Raw genomic sequence first — 20,249 nt, 5'->3', positions numbered from 1 at the left:
CTCAGCCCTGTAATACTTTCAGCACAAAATGCAGAGGAACTGAAAGCAATGTCAATAAGTCCATTTTATATTGCCTAGGCAGAAAAAAAATCCGCTATATGTGGATTTGGGTTGTTTTCCGATGTGAAACTGTCGTATCTAACCACTGTTAGGCTTTTTTAGTCCTCTCAGCTTCAACTGCTTAGGTCACTACTTCGTACACCAACAAGCCCTTCTCCGGAACATACATACCTCCCTTCAAAGAGCAAATAAACGGGTCTACATCTCCCAGGTTCATTTTAGTAACAGAAGCTTTAACTTAAAACACAAAATCACTGAGAAAATGAAGATGGTTAAACTACACGGCCTTGCTCCTCCACTGAAACCAAAATAACGTCTTCCTAAAGTGCCTGTTAGCATCTGACCAAAACCTCCACTACCCTGGGCTTCATTAGATTCACAAGCCAGATTTGTACAGTTACAGTCTCCCAGAGGAGCCATTGCTCCAGCCACAGACACGCAACTGATTAGGCACAGCAACATCATGGGTTGCTGTCATAAAAAAATAAATAAATCAGAGAATACAAAATAATTTGTCCCAGTCAATGATATTTCACCCCCAGTTGAGTCCCCCAGAAGCAGGGTAGCACAGCAAGGCACCAGCCTCCATGCTCCCATCCTTGCTGCTCTTCATCCCAGGACACATGGCCACAGCCTGAATCCTACTAATACATCCCAGGGATCATCACCAAAGACCAGTGTACTTTGCCAGAGCCTGAAAACCCTTCTGCTGGTGCCTCAGGGTATTACCTTCACATCCTGCCTGTTGAGTGGGTCCATGAGCTGCCTCTCCAGCACACGGAGAGACTCTGAGGCCAGCACAAGAAGACGCTGCAGGATCTGGGGAGGGAAGAAAGCCAGAGGCTGAAACACGGCAGTCCTGGGTGTGGCAGGGACCCCATTCATTCACAGGGCCATCAGGAGCTCATCACTCCATCACTAGGAGCAGGGAACTGCCCCAAGCCAGCAGTCACCACGGGGTAAGGATAGAGGGCCCAGCTCACCTGTGCTGAGGGTTGCTCTTGGGTCCACATGGAGCTCCCATGGTCTTTGGGGGTGGCAATGAACATGACAGGGAGGCGAGAGCGAGCAGCCACAAACTTGTTCTTGATCTCTGTGTAGTCAGCGTCTGGAGAATGCAGGCAGACAGATGAGATGCTCTGCCCTGTCCACTGCCCTCCAACCTCCTCACCCATGTATCACAACCCAGAAAAGGGTAGTACAACAGACTTTATCCTCTCCCACCATCTGATCCCACAGTCTGCAAGCAACCAGAGCTCCACAGCTTCAAGCTTGCTCTGCTCTCACGCTTCCCTCAGCATCTGCCTGTGGGAAGTTTTGGAGACAAGATGCTGGGCAATAGAAGACCTTTACACTAAACCCACCCAGGGAGGCCCAGACACGGCAGGCACTGGGACTAATGTATGCTGGGAAATCCTGTTATAAGCTGACAACAGAGTTTGTACTTTTGTTTGTACCAGAGTCTTCTGCTTTTTTCCCCCCTTACCTTCAAGTGAGGAAAAAAATAGCTCTTTAGCCAGAATTAATTCACATTCAGTTTGTTAAAAAAAGCTGGATGGTAGAAAAATATCCATTTCCAAAACCCTCAAGCAGCTTTACCATTTCTTATAGATCAGCTACACCCAGCTTTTAAAGCCACCTTCCACCTCCCACAACCACCAAGACAATCCCATGCTCTCTTATGGCTCCTGGGGATAGACAGCACGTATCCAAAAGATGACCAACAGACAAAACACAAGGAAGAAGGCAGGACCACAGGTCCACTCGGATGTACCGGTGTGCTCCTTTGGAAACCAGAGACCTTTACTAGGAAATTCTCAAGGCTCAGAAGGTAACAAAGCCTTGAGGACTGCAGCCCTTTTCCCTTGCACATTCTGAAACTGGGGACTAGCAAAGATCATTCCCATGACCTGAGTGGCTAAGTGGGCCTCTCAAAGCAGACACACGGCACGAGGCTTTGAAGCTTCCCATTCAAGAGCCCAACTGCTCTCCCAGCACAACCAGAGGATTGGTCCCCAAGAGCCAGGGCAAAGCCTCAAGCAAAAATGCTGGCTATGAAAGAGCAGAGGACTTCAAAGACACCATGACATCCAATACCACCCAGGATTGCCACAGATTTCAGCAAGATCAGAAGCAGCAGAGCATCATCACTGAGATCCACCTCTTCAAAGGCAGGTGGGGAAAAAAACCCCATACCACAACCAAACCCACCCTGAAGGCAAGTTAAGCTCAGCAGCACAGGAGTACAGGAGTGGAAAATCTCCTTGCCCCAGGTATCCAAGAACCCTGGAGCCAGGTGCTGACCAAGAAGGGCTCAAGACCCTCATCCACATCTCTCCATGCTGCCTGCTCACCTGTGAGGCCAGCATTCAGGTTGACAATCAGAGGGTTGTTTTTCCAGTCAAAGGTTGCCAGCAAGTCAAGGAAGCGCAGGAACCCCACCTGGGGAGAGCTACAGGCAGGACAAAACAGTTCAACACTGGCATGAGCTTTCATGCCAGCAAGAGAGGCTGTGCTTGGGCCTGAATTAGTGATGCCCAACCCACATGCAGCCCAAGAAGCAATGTCCATGGTGAGAAAGGGAAGTCCACAACAAACATGAGGCACTTCCCCTTCTCAGAATCCCTGCGGAATTTCTTTCCCCCTTGTTCCTCCCCCCCTCAAGGAAAAGAAACCAGCTGAAAGTGAAACATTGCCCTTGGATGACCCATCTCCTGATGCTTTCCCCACCCAGACTCCTGGGCTTGGAGCAAGCAGGAGGTGAAGAGAGGGCTGCTCCCATCTCTGTTGCAGCTCTGAACACCAGCCAAGTTCCCACTGTCTCTCTTCCCCTGCAACACAACACACATCCAAAGGCAGACTGCTGGGAAGATGGGGCTCCTCCTAGCAGAACACTTTAGGAGACAGGAAAGCATTCTAGGCATCAGGCTGTTACTCCTGCTGCTTTGGGGAAATAGTTGTCCAGAACCCACAGGCAGGGCAGAATAACATTTTGGCCCCACATAAAGCAAAACCACTCTCTTTAACTTCATTTCACTCCCTCTAGGCCACATCCCATCCACCTGCCAGGGGTCAGCAAGCAACTGGTCCTGTGGGGTTATGTACCCACATGCTATTCTCTTCAGCTTTCAGCAGGCAACCTCTCATCCTTCCCTCGAGAGTCCCCTCCAAGAGGAGGGCAGGCTGCAGGCACCAGCAGCACCGTAACATCCCTCCTGGGGAACCCATGAGCCCCAATGTGCTGGTAGCCCCAAGACAGCCCTGCCTCTGCTTCTCCTGGCCATCACACCCAGGACAAGCCCCCCCACCAGTCCCCAAGAAATCACAAGACACCCTGTGGTCGTGCTACCAGCACCCAGAGGCCACAAGGACACTTGGTGCTATCATACCTGCTTCACCTCTTTCTCTGCAGCACACAGGGTAGAGTAAGCCACAGCCCCATAGCACCAAGCATCTTCACCTCCTCTGGCCAGACACTCCCAACAGGGCTTGAGACAGCGTTTTGGCAGCACAGGGGCCTCAAGCTCTCTGCTGTGCACCCTCCCAGCACCTCCTACCCTAACAGCATCCCATACCTCCTCCATCCCAGCTAAAGAGAAAAAGCACTAAATCCCCATGGTGCCAGCCCAGGTTCCTCATCCTCACCTGGGCGGTGTGAAAGGGGCCGGGTGGAGGAACAGAAATGCCACAAGGAGGTCCACACACTCCTCAGAAATGTTGTCGCTCAGGAGCTGGGCACTGACCCAGCGCTTGGCCAGCCGGCAAGTGCTGCCAAAGACAGGGTACTGCTGTTGAAGCCTGCAAGGAGGGAGACAAGCCACTGCTCAACCCACACATCCCAGGACCAAAATAGCTTTTCGGCATTCAGCAAGAGAGGGGTAAAAACCTGCCAGAAACATGTGCACAGCATCACGAGCCCAGGGTACTCTGAGGTGTTGAGACTTTGCAGGAATGAAGGGAAAATGCTGGTACATGCTCCTCTCTAACCATGCGGCTTTTTGGTACTTGTCTACCTAAACCAGTGACCTCGGATGTGACAACAGGGACAAATGGTGCCGCTCCCACCCACATTCATCCCTCTATCCTCCTGCAGAGCCTCTCAACAAGGTGGGCTGAAGGGCTACTTCCTACAGTGACCTCCTCTCCCCAACATCACCCTCCAACATCAAAGGCACCTCCATGCTGGCTTCCAGCCACATCCTGTGTCCTGGCCCCCAGGCACCCGCTGCCTCCCCTACCCATGCAGAGAGCTCGTTAGATAGGGTAGATGTAACGTCTCCAGCTCCAGCTGCCGAGACTCCTCTGTGTCCTGGTACTTCAGCATCCCTTCTGGGGTTACCACTTCCTTCAGAATCAGGGGCTCCCGGTGGTAGGCTACTTGGAGACGGAAAACATAGCCATCCTGAAATGGCAGAAGGTGAAGTCAGGCTTGGTGGTAGCATAAGCAGGCTAGCATGCTATGCTACACCTCAGGGACACAACAGCAGCATCCAGGCATCACTGCAGTCTCGCCATGCTCTTTCCTATGCAAATTGCTAAATCCCACTTTTATCTAGTGGGACCATTGCCACAGCCCCCTGCCTCCTCAGTAACAAGTCAGGTCTGGAGAAGGTCCCCATTGTCCCCCTACCTTGTACACATCAGTGTGGGTGACCGCAGGTCTGCAAACCAGCTGGTGCTGCTGCTGGAGGAGCTCAGCCAGCTGGAGGTGGAAAGCCGCCTTGATGCGCTTGATTGCTTCTTTGTCCTGTGGCCACTGGCCACTGCCTTCCATGTGGCAGATGACTGGGGAAAGAGTGACAGCAGGAGGCCAGTAAGCCTCATGCAGAAACGGGGGTGACTGGGACTAGAGGTTACAGCAGGAAAAGCCAGGGCTCTGCTCCTGCCTGCAGCACACCAACACAGCAGTAATGAAGCCAGCATTGCTGCCTGCCTTCGCTTCCCCCCACCAAATCGCCTCCTGCTCACATCCCTCCCTACTTACTCCTCAAAGGAGCTATGTAAGCTGGGCAGGGCTTCTCCTCCGAGGGAAGCAGCAAGTGCTTAGTCTTGACTCGGGTATGGAAGTCATAAATCGGCTTCATGGGAATGGGAGGGAAGACCTGGAAGAGAACAGCCATGCAGGGGCTGCAAACAAGGAGCAGAAACCCTGGGGCACCACACACCCCCTCACCCCAAACCTCCCACCCCAGCAAAGCCCTCCAACACAGAGGGCTTATCCAACTTGTGCAGAGCCAGCCCAAGGGACAGGACAGCAAAGAACAGGTACCACACTGCCCTGAGGGCCCTCAGGAGCCGCAAAAGCAGGGTGACTAATTCTCTCTTCCCCGTCACCCCAGGGTATCCCCCTCATTCCTTGCAGACCCTCATGCACAGGCTGTGCGCAGTGACACTCACATCTGTGTACCGGAAGGCTGGATGGACACCCTGCACAGCCATCACCGTCAGCGGCAGCCCCTTCAGGTTCCAAAGCTTGCGGCTCAGGTCATCATAGGAGCAGACAACATTGACCATGGCCTCCTCACCCAGACCTGACGCCTGTGGACACACAGAGAGGCTCTCCATTCACCTCCCTCACCCATGCATGAGCATCCACCTCGACTCCCTCTCACGCTGGCATCATAGCCAAGCTCCAAGGAGCGAGGCACTGCCACCCCAGGGAGCACTCAGCAAAACAGCAAGGTAAGAGAGAGAGGGAAGACCAGGACAAGATTGTCTGCAGCACTCAGCAGCCACAGGCATCCTAAAGGCTGCACTTCAACTGGCAAGTGAAATTATGTCTTGCACAAGACACTAAGACAACACAAAGAGCTGTACTACCAGCAATGTCCCTAGGAAGAGAGAAGGCAAGAGCAATTTGGGAATAAAGAGATCACATACTAGCAAAGTGAGACCTCTGCTACTGCCTCTCCACCAGTTACTGTGATGCCAACAGAGGCAGCAGTTAACACAAAACAGCAACCACATCCTTAGCCAAGGCAGAGCTGTGAAGCACGGCAAAATCAAAGACAGAAAATATCCAGAGTATCACAGGAACCCTGGGGAGGGCAGCTGAGAAGCACCAAAAGGAGAACTCCTGCTGCCCTTGCTGCTTCCATCTCCCCAAAGCACAGCAGAGGAGCCTGAACCAGGAGAAGGAGACATAAGAGACACCAAACCATTCAGCTCAGATGCAGCCGAGCCAAGCTGCTCACATCCGCCCAGCTTGGGCTTTCCGGCAGAGCAGCAGCACCCTCTGCGGGGTGTGCCATGAACAAGTCCCCATCCTGCCTGTCTCTAGAGCTGGCTGCACCATCCATCTTCCCTCATCCCCCACGTCCCTCACCACAGACTTCACGGGGTGCCTGCTGTGTGTGCCAGCACACAAAGAGCTGAAGAAGCAGATACACACACCCCTACCCACCATCTCATGCACAACAGAGTTTTTCCTTCGTTCCTTGAGGACTGGCAACAGTCCAACTCCAAAACACCCTTCAGGCTCCAGGAAAGTGCATCATCACTCAGCATGGGGTTTATCAGCCCTGATTACCCCAGGATAGTTTGCAGGTACACAGTGCACAGATTTTGCTACCCCACCACACAACAGGCTGTACAAACTAGCATCTCATCCCAAATCTGGCATGGAGCTCCACCCAGACTAAGCACTGGTCCATGCTCAGAAGACTCTTTCGATCAGATTTGCTCCCCTTTACTCTTTAAAAAGGGAAAGGAAACAATTTTCTCCTCCATCCAACAACCAAGTGAAAAGCCAGTTTTACAAAAAAACAGCAAAGTTGTGTGGAAGAGCTCATGGCTCATCACCAGGCTTCAGTTTCACAAGCTGGAGAGAAGTAGGGAGAGGGACATTTTCCAGCCTCCAAAATGCATCCTTTCTGTCTCAACATGACTTCTTTTCAGCTGCACATTCAGCTGGAGCATTAAGTAGGGCTTGGCATGCACAACCAAACACTTTGCACCATGACAGGAAAAACCCTTCTCCTGGGTTTCCCAGCTGTACCTTTAGGATGAAGGCACAGAACTTCCTGGCCTATATCCTGAAAGACACAGGACCTGAAAGGTGCAGCCAGAGGAGCACAGTGGGACAGTGATGTATCATCAGACTATGTGGACACAGTGGACAAAAGCAGAGAAAGGAGGCCAGTAAGATGCTTGCAGGGGAAAATGGGTGTAGGGGCTGCCAGAGCAAGAGAACTTCAACGGCTCTGCCTTGGTTAGCATGAAAGGCTTGACAGATCCCAGGAGAGCACCACACTGCCCACTGAAGCACCTGCAGGCAGGAATTTTCCTTACCTTCACTACCTTCTATTGGGAACCACGCAGCTGCCTCAGGGCCACAAAGCTAAAATGCCCTCCCTACAGCCCTCCCCATACCACCCTTCCCAGAGAAACCCACAGCCCCACTGGGGAAGCAACCATACCTCTTTCCCAGTCCTGATCACAGACTCCAGCAAGGCTCCCATGTAGCAAATGGAGGATTCAGGAATGTCCGCATGGCTATGTGGAAGATGACAACAGAGCATCAGAACTACAACATGCCAAGCCATCCACCCTGACGCTGCATGCTGCACCCACAGGCAAGGGTCAGTCCAAGAACAAGGAATCACTCCATACAGCAAGGTCATAGTGAGAAGACCAATCTGTGTGCATTACTCCCATGCCCAAGTTATCCACCCAAAGCAGTCCAGCAACTCATGCAGCTTCACAGGATTCAAAGCCAAAGCCATCAACGTGCAGTCAAGAGGCCCAAGCAACATCTTCATTCTGTGCAAGAGGGTCTCATTTTTGGCAGAAGTTATAAACTGCCATGGAGAGGTTTTCCAATGCAGTAGGGAGACCCAGTGTTGTGAATCACTGCAGGGTCTCAGAGGATTTAATGAAACATCCTGCAAGATTCAAACAGCTTCTCTTCCAGCTCTGCCGACAATCAAGTGTCCCAACATCGCATCTACATGTAAGATCAGGACCATGCTGCCACTTTGCCCTTAGCATTACCATCAACAGAAGCTACAACACCATGTGCTTGCCCTCTCCACCTTTTCTTATGAACCAGCTCGCAGAGTCAGGACCACAAGTGAAATGACTTCCATATTTCACAAAGCCAAAACAACCCACATCCCCCAAAGCATGAAGCTGGCAGTGGGGTTTCCAGGGAAATGGCACAAGCCAGGAGAGAGCAGTGACCCACACACAGCTGCAGGTCCCCCAGAATCAGGTGCTGCTCAGAATGACTTACAGTTTCAGCAGGTGCTTGATGATCTGCTCAGGAATGAGACGTTTCTGGGAAATAGTGTTAGCCTCCCACACCACAGCCTCACAGATGCTGCCATCCTGGAACCGCCGCAGCTCTGCTTTCTCCCCCCAGAAGGTGCGGAAGTCCAAGGCCTGTGGGGGGACATTGGCCAAGCCAGGCCAGGGACATGGGTCAGCCCATGGCTTGAGCCAGCCAAACCTCTACCATGACTGTCAGCCAGCCTCACAGCAATATGCAACCAGAGCATGGCACCAGCTCTGCTCCACTCTACTCAGCACAAGCAGGGCTCCCCTCACCTCAGGGTGATCAGCCTGTGGTCCCTTCTCCAGCGTGCTGTCAGCAAACCCAGGGACAAACAGGAGCCCAAACGTCAGAGGCCCAACATCCTTGTGTTTTGGGGGCTCAGCATCAATCGGCCACTGTGGGAAAATGAAGCACCAGGAGAGATAACACTGCTGGAGCAGTGGCTGCTGGGATACTGGGCAGCTAGATGAACGCTCCTGCTACATATTCTCAGGTGCCCGGATGAGCACAGACACAGAAATCCTCATTTAATAGGTCTCTCCAGTGAAAAAACCAGTTATCTTCACCCTGCCCCGCTACTCAGTCAGGACTTCTGCTTAGACCAAGCCTCCCAGCTGCAACCCACACCCCAGTAGAGGGCCTCAGGTCCTGCATTCCCCACTAAGGTAACAGGACCTGTCTTCTCCCCACTGAGCAAAGACCCCTCCCCATGCCCAGCAGAGCCATGACGGACACACAAGACCTCGCTGTGAAGGATACAGTGTCATTGCCAAGCTGCATTACCTCGGGGATCTGGGGCAAGGAGTGAGCCACCAGCAGTGCTCTCCCAGCCAGCCCACGGGCCAGCAGTGAGACAATGAAGGGAAGGGCCGCACCCACGTAGTTCCCACCCCGATCTATCAGCTCGTTCAGCAGCTGCATCTTCTTGCAGGCACCCTGCAGCTTGCAGACATGCTTCAGGCTACAGGAGAAGGAGAGAAGCTGGTCAGCCACCTCTGCCAACAAATCCTTTCTGAAAGGGATAAGCTAGAGACTGGATAAAGTGGGGAGCTAAGGGTCCTGGCCCAGGATGGGGGCTACAAGAAAAAAACACTGCACTGCAGCATCTCAGGATATACTGGTCCTTGGGACAATCATCATTCCCAAAGGCAAAAGCATTGCCCTCCTCCTCCTGGGAGGCTATCTAAATAGTAAAAGCGAAAGGCCAAACGCAAGAGGCACCAGTGTCTATCTCAATGCTAGCCCTCCAGGCCACCTCCCACCAGGCAGGTCCAAATCCACCCCAGTCCAAAGCCAGAAACAGCCACTCCTCTCTGAACAGGCTCCTCAGCATCACCCCATCGGCACAGCAAGACTCACTGGAAGACATGGTCAAAGGTTCTGAGCATGGGCTTCGCAGTCATGAGCAGCACCTGAAAGCCATCCACCATCCGATCATCCAAAATCTCCATGGAGCGCTTGGCTTCAAATTGGACCTGAATAAGCAGACAGGACAGAGCAAGAGCATGAATAGGAGTGGGGAAAGGAAAGTAAATCCCTCCAGTAGTTGTCACCAATGCTCCCCCAGCAACCATGACCACCCCAGCTCCATGGTCACCAGCAGCAGACCCCTGATTCCAGACAGCCTCTGTCCTCAACATGAAGCCAAGTCACCAACAGCTGTCACTGCTGGCCAAACAGTCCCTCCATGATCTCCCTGCCATCAGCATGGGGTTTTTTCTGCCCCAGAACAGTTACGTCTGCTAAACAGCTGTTTGGCTTAACCCAGAGGTGCCGCAAAGAACAACTCTCCGCTATTATTCAACCAGGACAGGTAAGGCAGCAGTACACCCAAATCTTAAAATACACTTCCAAGCTTCAGAGCTAGAGATGGATGTTAAAAAGCTTAAAAACCAACAATGCACCCCCTTCCCACATCCAGCGTCCTCCTCCAAGATGTCTAACCACCTTCTGCCCACCTCAGCTCACTCCTAAGACAGCATCTCAGGATGCCATCACAACCTGCTCAGTACCTGGTGGTATTTGCTAGCAGTCATATCAGCACAGAGGTTCACCAGCCCAGAGGGATCCACAAAAACCACTTCAAATGCCTGGTGGAAGTCATCCAGGACAGGCTGGAAGAGCAAACAACAGTCCTTAGTGCCACAGTGCAGCACAGACACGAGGGCAGCACCACCGTGTTGCCATCTGACACCACTGCAAGAAGCACATCCCTGCCTGGGCAGTGCTGGCAGCACAGGCAGACACAGGAACAAGACCCCACGGAGGGCTGCTCACCAGGGAGGCGTCCACATCCTTCACTAGGCTGATCCCCATCACACTCAGGTCAGTGGTGGCTGTGGGCAGACAGGAAGGGACAAGTCACACCACCATCCACATCTCCCCAGCTCATGACAGTAGTACAACTATGTACTAGTACCACAGTAGTCTCGCAGCGTTAAGAGTGCTATGATGCAATGCTGGCCTCCAACTCGTCATGGGACTTACCCTCTCCTCTGCAAGCCGCTCCATCCAGCCCTGCTCTCCTGCCTCATCCCCTCCTGTCCATTCCACCCACAAAGTCTCAACATCAGAAAGAAAAGCCACAGTTCCCGCTTCCCCATGGTTCAGGCTTTGTACAGAGACTCTGCTGACACCAGCCTTTCCCTGCCCAGAGAGGCCTCTAGAAACTCACCCAGGAACTGCAGGGTGCTCCTCAGCACCTGATACCCACTCATCATCTTGACAATCTTGCGTTTCATCAGGAGGTAGGCAACCAGCATGGAAACCAAGAAGCCACTGAAGCACCCCAAGCCCTGTGAAAACAGAGGGCTGAGTCAACATGAGCTCAATGAGGCATCATGAGCCCCAGAGCCCACCCCACACGACTGCTTCTGGCCTCTGTCATCACCAGCTGGGCAGCCCCAAGCTCCAGCCCTGCCAGGAAGATACTGAGGCAAAGCCACGTACAATAAACAGAGATATGGATCCCATCGCAGGAAGGCAACACCTGAAAGTTCTTTGGGAAATGGGATAAATTCCCAAACACACTCCCACCCCCCGCCACTGCAAAACTCCCACTACATCATTTCAGATCTCCAAGAAACATGATTGGCTAGTACACACAGACTCACTGCAACCCACAGGGCAGGATGGAGCTCCTTGAAACCTAACACAGCTCAAATCAGAGTCACAAGTCCACCACACCACCCACCAGGATCAAATCACCACACCTTCCCACCCCTAGGAAGGGAAACAGGCCAAAGGCAGGTTAGCCAGATAGCAGAGTCTGCCCTGTCCCCTCACACATGACATACCTTGCTGAGCTGCCGCTGGTTCAGCCAAACTTTAAGAAGGGCCAGCCCATCCTTCATGCCTGGGAAGTCAGTGGTTGCACTAGACAAGAAGTGCAGGTGGGACACCAGCACCGTGTCACAGAGGATGGAGTTGTTGTAGTGTGGAGTCGGGGGCTCAGTGGCTCCTGTGTGGGGAGATGATGGCACATTGGACCCAACCACAAACTTTCTGTTCACAGAAGAGGGCTGCAGTGAACCCACCTCCAGGTACTGAGTGCAGTCTCTGGCTGAACTGAGCAGCCTTATGTTCCCCCAGCCCCAAGCCCTACCTTCTTTGGGGGTGCTCTGCTCCATGAACCAGGCTGTCCGAACATTGTTCTTGCTGGGATAGAAGCGGCTGGGTTTGAAGAGACCCGGGGCAGGACAGGCAAGGAGTCGGACAGTGACCATCTTCTCATCCTTGCCTGTAAGCACCAGAAGGCAGGTATGCAGGAGCAAGAGATATTCAGAGACTAACTTGAGAAAAAAGGAATCATCCCCAGCTTGGGGAAAGAAAAAGCTCCTTCTCAGCAGAGCTCAGCAGCAGTGGAAATCACTTCAGAGCACAGACTGACCACAGAATGGCTCCCAGAGCCAAGAGTAACCCTGAGGTCACATTGCTCATGTCCAAGTCTCATCTTCATCCCCACTAGCTAGCTTGTTACCCCAGCACTCTCCTGCCTGTCTTGGCCTTGCCATGCCACCGTCTGTCCCAGACCCAAAAAGCTATCACCCGAGATCTGCAGAAACAAGCAGCACCCAGCAGTCAGTGCACACCATCTCATCTCAGACAAAAGCCAGGCCGCACACAGCTGACTGGGGAAGCCAATACAAGGGCGGGAACAGGATTGGGGAGAGCAGGGAGGAAGGACGTGTTTTTGTACAGTCTGCTTTACTCCCACAGGGTACATACAGTACCTACAGGGTGTGCCAGCCAGCAAGGCCAAAGCTGGGGAGTCCAGCTAAGCTGCAGAGGGTGACTGGGAAGAGACCTTTAGGACTAGGCTTTGTGTGGAGGGAGATGACAACTGGGAGCATCAAAGCTCAAAAATGTATCAATGGAGATGACAGCCCCAGACTGACCCCTTTCCTAAGGGCCTGTTACCTGGTATGAGATGAACACCACCCTCCCCCCATAACCAGTACCTACTCACATCCCCCACAAGAGCAAGGCTCAAGTACTACCTTGAGGCCTCAGGAGCAGGATGGGCTTGAGATGGTTACTGTTCATGTAGGCGAACTTCACACTGCCAAAGAGCTTCTCTTTGGAGAAGTGCTGGGCAATATGGGCCAGGTACAGAGCTCTCTTCCGGTGGTAGCGCTGATTCAGGTTATCTTTATCCTGGAAGATTTCCTGGAAAGAGAGACAGGGCAATCCCACCTTACTCGCCTGCAAAGCTCAGTTCAGCCCAAGGCACTACACCATGCACTGATCTCCCTGGTCCCACAGGCAGCCCTATCTCAGCCATGTGGCTACAGGCCCATGGAACTCCAAGTCAGACAGGAGCACTATGCTGCTGCTAGCTCAACAGGCCCTAGGATCACAGGAGACAGCAGAGCCATGCAGCTAAATGGGGTGTCACTTCATCTCAAACCCTCTTAAAGCAAGTCTGGAGAGCAAGTGGAAGGAGCTATAGAGTAGCAACAGCCTGCAAACATCACCCTGCCTGTAACAGTCTTGTAAGCTGGGGCAAAAGTGCAATGAGGTACAAAGCAGAACAGCATCTATCTCCCTGGCAATGTGGAAGAGGTTCAGCCCAGGCAGAGAGAATGAATAGCCTCAGGAGGAACTACAATCAAAGCAGCTGCAAGCTCTGATAGAGCAAGTGGTAAGACCACACTTCCCAGCTCCTCATGGGAATCACCACACTGCATGTCCAGATGCTGTAACCTCACTCAGGAATGGAGAGGACAGGGCAGGGACCATGTGGGACAGAAGGGGAAAGGGCTCAACCAGGCACCAGGCCACTCAGGAGCAATCACATCTAGACTCACCCGTGGCATGGTCACTGCTACATCCACATTGACCTCCGGCTTAATGCAGGTGCCCAGCAGGTAGCTGCCCACCACCTTCATCTCAGTTGGGGGCACAAAGCGGAACCTCCCCTTCACATTGAACGGCACCTGCAGGAATGGGACCTTCACGCCCTTGGGGAGCCATGCCTGGTCAGTGAGCTGGGAACAGATGGGACACATGAAATGCTCTAAGCATCACCAACCCAAGAGCAGATGTGCAGGGACCAGGACTCCTCTCCCCACACAGCTGCAGGCACCTGCACCCAGGGCTTAAAGATGGAGTGTTCCCTTCTCCCCTCCAAGATAAAGCAAGGTAATATTTTTTCAGTCTCCAAGGGACAGAGTCCATGAGGACCACTGCCTGCACAGCAGCAGCAGAGCCTGCTCCATACAGGGGTCTTGCCACCTCCTCCATCCCTCCAGAACATACTTCAGTATCTGGGGTCTCTGGGATGGTCCTCAGCAGGCTGTTAATTTCATGGAGGAAGGCATCAATCTTCTTCTTCTTTGTCTCCTTCAGTGTCACCTCCTTAAGAAGCTCTTCGATCTGTAGGGGAAAAGGGGACCATCAAAGACAGATGCAACCCGGAATTGCTCCTGCCCTTCACTTTTGTTCTGGTTTCAGGGAGGATAATCTTCTCAGTAGCTGGTGCAGTGCTGTTTTGGATTTGGAGTGAGAATGATGTTAACACACTGATGGTTTCAGGTTTTATATATATATATATATATTTATCCTAAATCAAGGACTTTACAATTTCTCAGGCCCTGCCAGTGAGATGGCTGCAGTGGCACGGGAAACTGAGAGGGGACACAGCCAGGACAGCTGACCCCAACTAGCCAAAGGGATATTCCATAACACAAAACATCACACTCAGTATACAAACTGGAGGAGCTGGCCGGGGTTTTGCCATTGCTGTTCACGGACTGGCTGGGCATCAGTCAGTGGGCAGCAAGTAATTGTATTGCTCATCACTTTTTTTTTTTTTCTTTCCTTTTGGATTTTACTCCTATTTCCAACTCTCTCCTTTTCATCAAAAATGTTGTTATTATTATTACAGTTCATTTTATTTCAATTATTAAATTGTTCTTATCTCAACACACGACTTTTACCTTTTTCCCCCAGTTCTCCTCCCCATCCCACCAGGGGAGCAGGGAAGGTAAGTGAGCAGCTGCATGGTAGTTGGTTACCCATTGGGGTTAAACCACAAAAACCTTGTCCTCCAGCACCAACCACAAGCCTAGTGAAAAGGGCGGTAGGCGAGCTGAGGAGCACAACAGCATCTCTCTGCAAACCCTGCCTGAAGCTGGGAGTCCAGACAGCCCATGGGCAGAAGGATAATGCACTCCTGCCGTCTCCTGTGAAGTACTGGATAGCAATCAACTCCATCCCACCTGCTTCTGTGTGAGGCTCAGCCACAAACAGTGGTGTGATTCATACAAGCATAGCTCTCCAAAAGGTTTTTTGTATGACAGAGTATCAGCTCCAGGAAACAGCCCTGCAGGTTCACACCACGAGATCAGGCCCTAGAGATCCTGCTAACAGTGGGCAGCCAGGAGACCAAAGCTACCTCTCATAAAAATCAGCAACATTACAACCACCAGGAGCCATCTAGCCACCAGCCTGACCTCTCCCTAACACAGACAACTGGCTTTCCCAGGACATTAAGAAAAAGAATATCTTCCTGTCCCATCCAGAAGCTGATCAAAGACAGGAGACAGGTGCAATGGTGGTTTTACTTCCTCACCCCAGCAAGCAATAGCTTACTGCAGCGAGGAATGCAACGGTCACACTTCCACCACACTGCAGTTACACGCTGGAGGAGTTCAATTTTAATGGTGTAAAAGAGGCACAGAGCCTGGCGCGGGACGGTAATAGGCACTACGGTGGCAATACCAGTAATACAGCGGGTGCCTTGTAAATCCTGTGCTTTCTGTCCCTCCCTGCCCGGCTCCTGCAGAGGAGCGGCCGCTGCCCGGATTTACCGGGTCAGGAGGGCTCAGGAGACTGCCAACGGCCCGGGGTCCCTTCCCCAGACGGCTCCTGGAAAGCTCCGATCCGGGGTCCCGCTGCTCCCCGCCTCGTGTCGCCCCCACCCGCAGCTCAGCCTCCAGAGGCGCAGAGCGCGGCCGACGGCGGCTCGCCGGGCCGGCGGGCCTCCCGGCTAACCTGCAGCCGAAGCAGGCTGGAGTGGAAGAGATCCTCCGTCTCCTTCAGCTGGCTCAGCTCCTCGCTGGTCGGTGGCTTGTAGAGCTCGGCCCGGCTCAGCTTCACCGGCTGCAGGGCTCCGGCCCCGGCCGGTGCGGCCCTCTTCCCGCTCCGCGCCGCGCTCCGGGCGGCGGGGACTCGGTCCTGCGCCGCCTCCTCCGCCGCCTCCGGAGAGCCCTACGAGGAGAACACAGCATGGCTCGACCCGGAGCGCCACAGGCCCGCGGGGCGCCGATCGCACCTCTCCCCGCAGCCCCCGCCGCCGCCTCACCGCCATGGCCGCCGCCGCACAAGCACGCGTGAGCCCCGTCACCACGTGCGGCACCACGCGCCCTGCGCGCCGCGGAGCACCGCTTCCCATTGGCAGAGCGTACCAGCGCCAGGCTCCTATTGGCCGCGCCGCCTTCCCTCCCCGCCCACCGAGCTGCCCACGGAGCCGAGCTCACTTAAGCGGGTGGAAAAGGGAGGGGGTGGGGGGTGTGTGCTTCCCTGCTTTCCGGTAGGTCGTGCTGGGAGCGGCGCGTTTTGCAGCAGTGTCGGGTGCCTGACGGCAGCGTGGCTCCCAGCCCGCAGGGCGGTGGGGAGGGGGCTTTTACCCGGGTAGGGGCCGCTGCCGCCGAGCCCATCGCGGGTTGCCCACCCAGGCTTGCCCCGATGAGCAGCCTCTCTTGCCTCAGGACCCGCACGCTTGCGGCTGGGCAGCACTGACAGCCTCACGCACCCCCTTCCCACCCCCACCCGCGATGGCTAGGATGGAGCTCAGAGCTGGTCCCGGCTGCTGCCCAGGGTCAGGCGGACCTTTTTTTTATTATTTTTTTGCAATTGTAAGCTGAATTCGCAGCCTTTGACCCCAAAGTATGGTCCTCAGGGCAGGCCGGCGTGGTTTCACGTTCAGGCTCGCTGCGTGTGGATGCCACAAGCCAGTTTGTCCTGCGGGATGAACCCAGCCCGGGTCCGGCGGCGTTACACACTGACCAGGCCCTGCTTGCGGGGCCTCTCTGGTTTCAGCAGCACTACGTTTTTCACATTGTGTTTGATGTGAAAGGGATCTTAAAATAATTGGGGAGGGGGAGATGAGGTGTACTGGAGTTTAATAAACTGGACTTTGGTTTTCAGTCTGGTGTGACTTTGTCCTCTAGACATGAGGAAAATCTGGGGTTAGGTGGGTAGCCAGGGCATCTGCTGGGCTCTGAGCAGCTGACTCCAAAGGTACAAGCTGCCAGCTGTAAATAAACACGCAGTAAAATAACTGCGGTTTGCACAATGCACACAATTCTGGCAAAAAGCCAAACTGGGTCTGAAAAGTCATCCTGCTCCAGTTTTGAGCCTCAGGTGGCTCAGCTGTATGTGCCTTCTGGCATGAGGATTTTTTAACAACTCTGAGTTACTCAGTATTTTTGAGACAATGAATACAGAAAGCAGTTTCCTGTACCCAGGAAAGACCTTTATTTTCCAAAGCAACCAGGCTGCAGGCAGCACGGCCAGGTTGATCCAGGGTAGGGCGAGTGTGGAGCTGCTTGTACTGCAGAGTTGGGCTCTGTTACTTCATGATTAATCGGAGTGGACGTTCCCTACGTGACCTGCAGAGAGCACAAAGCAAAGTCGTGGCAGCCTGACCCAGCTTGGCCAGCTCCCACAGGGGCTGGAACAGGCACCAAGAGTGGGGCTGGGCCAGCAGCAGCCTATATGCAGATTACTGGAGCAAGAGAAATGTCCCCTTTATATATGCCTTTAAATACATGTGCCTTTACAAAGCCAACTCCAAACCTCAGGTCCAGCCAGATTTGGGTTATCAGGGTATTTAAAAGCCCACCATATGTGTTGCCGTGAACAAAAGGTCAGAGATTTGGAATGCAGATATTGTAGTTCTGTTTCCAGCTCTTTTACTGGTTTTGACATAACTGAAAATGGTTTAAATCACTTCTCTGCGCCCTGCCATGAAAAAGGGATGTTGTGGACTCCAGTGGGACCGTCCTCCTTTAGGAGGACTCCGTTCTGGGATAGCATCCCTGCCTGGAGTCTGTTATCTTGATGTCAGGTGCAAATTCTTCTCCCTGAATGCTGGCCACCCTGAGTTCTGTTTTTTTCCTACACTGTGGGAATGATGTCAGCAGGATCTCCTCAAAAGCAAATGTGCAGGCATGTTAAGACAGAGGGTAGGAGATCACATATCCATCCTGAAGTAAATGCAGGAGTTCAGAGAACTCCCCAGTGAACAGGACTGAGCTTTGTCTCTAACACAGGACCCCTAAGCCAAGCCAGCCCACTGCTCATGGACTATGCTCACAGGAAATATGAGCAGGTTTGGAGAAAATCAAGCAGGTTTGGGGGAAAAATAAGTAGTCTCTGTCTTAGAGAGGAAAAAAACCCTGGGAGGATGTTTGCAGCTCATTTTTGTCTGCCCTGCAGGCCTTTGCTGCATCTGGCTTGTGATGGACCAAGGCAGGCTCTCACCCTTACCTCTGCTAGGGAAAGCAGGGCAATGCCATGTCCATCGGTGCCCATGGCTGCCAAGCTTTCACGTTGCAGAGCTCATTTGAACATGCTGCCACTTTGCAGCATCTCTCCCTGGGAAATCCTGGTACCGAGCTCCTGCTCGAGACCAGGAATCATTTCTGTTCCCAAACCAGGCTGGCATCAACCCACATGTCGCCTGACCTGCTGCCTAGCTGGGCACAGTCAACACTGTCATTGCCAGGAGCCTCTCAGGCCTAATGTCCTTGGTATTTAACAACTTTGAAGCAGGAAAAACTGCTGAAAGCATCATGTCAGCCTTGGGTCAACCAGAGGACTGGTCTGCAGGTGGGTGTTTGGCTCCTGCTTTCCAAGTAAAGTCTCCCGAGAGCTGAGCTGACCCATTGTTGTTATTTACAGACCACCTGCACACAAATGCTTGCATCAGGGATACTGGTGATGGTTGTAGGTATGAGATGAGGCTTCTGGTCCCTGTTACTGCTCACAGCAGGTCCTGCCTGGCTGCTGCATCACAGCCTCTCTCAATCCCAGCCACAAGCAGCAACTTCCCCAACCCTCTCCAGAACATCCCAGGAGAGGGCTTTTGCCCATTGTAACCTCCAAATAGCTTCTTCCTTCTAACCTGGGTCAGGTCCCACAGGCCTAGCCTTACCCTTTGAGCTGGGAAGACAAACCCCCTTCGTCCATCTGTGTGCATGCACGTGCTCCCCCACACTCCCTTGCATCCCGAGGTTTTCTCCAAAATTGACTTCCAGTTACCATACAGTTTAACTCCCATCCGGTTTTGCAGGTAGTTCTTGTGCACAGCCTCAGTGACTCCACGGAGTACGAATTACAGCATCAGCTCCTAGTTCAGGAGGAATTTATCCTCTGTGTGCCCAAGAGAAACAGCTCCTTGGCCTAAGGAGTTCCATTTCTCCCCGTTCCTTCCTGCCCCAACAAGACCAGGACCCTGTGCTCCAGCTCCACTCCTCTCCCCTATTCCCACTTCATCACACTCCATTCCTGCTGTGCCACACTGCTTCATGAGATGTGATTCACTGCCCAATGCCTGCGGGTGCTGTGGGCATACCTGTGGTGTTGGGCTCCCCTCTGATTTAAGGCAAGGTAATTACAGCCCTGTGCAGGATTTTTAAGAAGGCTGGGAAAACCAGTTTGGTCATTCCTGGCCCCAAGGTCATGTCCCTGTGCTGTGTGAGAACAGGGGAGGAGGGACTCAGGCAGGGATGGGGACAGGGTGGGTTGCTGGGGTTCCCATTGTGCAAATCCCTTGGCATCCCCTGTTCACCTCTGATGTCCCCAGGATAGGGAGTAATGCCCAGCTGGGGTGGAAGAACAGCATCAAGGTCTGGCCATGGGGGGACTGGATAACAGGTCTGTGCCTGGAGCCACGCTGGCCTCCTGCTACCCTCTCTCCAGCCCCCACATCCCACCACTGCCAGGGCCCTCATCCTCTGGAATGGGGCACATGTACATACACACACAGATACACATGCATATGTGAACATACACACACACAAACACCCATACACCCATACAACTGCACACACATGCATGCACCATGTATATTATATATACACTACCCCTACACACATACCTCTAGACACACAAGCATAACATGTATGCACACACAGGTGGACATAAACACATGCACACAAGTAGATACACACATACACACATATACATACACCCATCTTACAAACATACATACACGCACACCTCCATGCACAAATATGTACTCTTCCAGACCCCTACATATACATAGGCACACAACAGACATATGCATACATATACACACACATACATATGCACATACACACACATATGCATACACATGCATACACACACATACCCATGGACCTACAAACATGCACACGTACATACATATACACACCTACAGACA

At 53.0% G+C, this 20,249-nt stretch overlaps 1 protein-coding gene across 1 annotated transcript in view; it reads right to left on the bottom strand.

The window, feature by feature from the left end:
- NOL6 (nucleolar protein 6) overlaps positions 1-16,246 on the bottom strand; it is a 28,968-nt gene extending 12,722 nt beyond the window's left edge. The window contains exons 1-23 of the mRNA XM_055791197.1: positions 16,143-16,246; positions 15,833-16,048; positions 14,096-14,212; positions 13,645-13,824; positions 12,835-13,003; positions 11,940-12,074; positions 11,632-11,795; positions 11,010-11,130; positions 10,613-10,671; positions 10,348-10,449; positions 9,695-9,810; positions 9,119-9,296; positions 8,608-8,730; positions 8,294-8,442; positions 7,479-7,554; positions 5,458-5,598; positions 5,045-5,162; positions 4,691-4,845; positions 4,299-4,462; positions 3,706-3,858; positions 2,415-2,512; positions 1,044-1,168; positions 790-879 (exon numbers count right to left, since the gene is read on the bottom strand). Of these exons, the coding sequence (XP_055647172.1) occupies positions 790-879; positions 1,044-1,168; positions 2,415-2,512; positions 3,706-3,858; positions 4,299-4,462; positions 4,691-4,845; positions 5,045-5,162; positions 5,458-5,598; positions 7,479-7,554; positions 8,294-8,442; positions 8,608-8,730; positions 9,119-9,296; positions 9,695-9,810; positions 10,348-10,449; positions 10,613-10,671; positions 11,010-11,130; positions 11,632-11,795; positions 11,940-12,074; positions 12,835-13,003; positions 13,645-13,824; positions 14,096-14,212; positions 15,833-16,048; positions 16,143-16,232 (3,039 nt within the window). The 5' untranslated portion in view covers positions 16,233-16,246. The remainder of the gene's footprint in view (positions 1-789; positions 880-1,043; positions 1,169-2,414; positions 2,513-3,705; positions 3,859-4,298; positions 4,463-4,690; positions 4,846-5,044; positions 5,163-5,457; positions 5,599-7,478; positions 7,555-8,293; positions 8,443-8,607; positions 8,731-9,118; positions 9,297-9,694; positions 9,811-10,347; positions 10,450-10,612; positions 10,672-11,009; positions 11,131-11,631; positions 11,796-11,939; positions 12,075-12,834; positions 13,004-13,644; positions 13,825-14,095; positions 14,213-15,832; positions 16,049-16,142) is intronic.
- Between the last annotated feature and the right edge of the window lie 4,003 nt (positions 16,247-20,249).

The sequence above is a fragment of the Falco peregrinus genome, chromosome Z, assembly GCF_023634155.1.
Source record: "Falco peregrinus isolate bFalPer1 chromosome Z, bFalPer1.pri, whole genome shotgun sequence".
NCBI classification, from domain to species: Eukaryota; Metazoa; Chordata; class Aves; order Falconiformes; family Falconidae; genus Falco; species Falco peregrinus.
The sequence above is the reverse complement of the archived record's forward strand: the minus strand, read 5'-3'. Positions and strand labels throughout refer to the sequence as shown.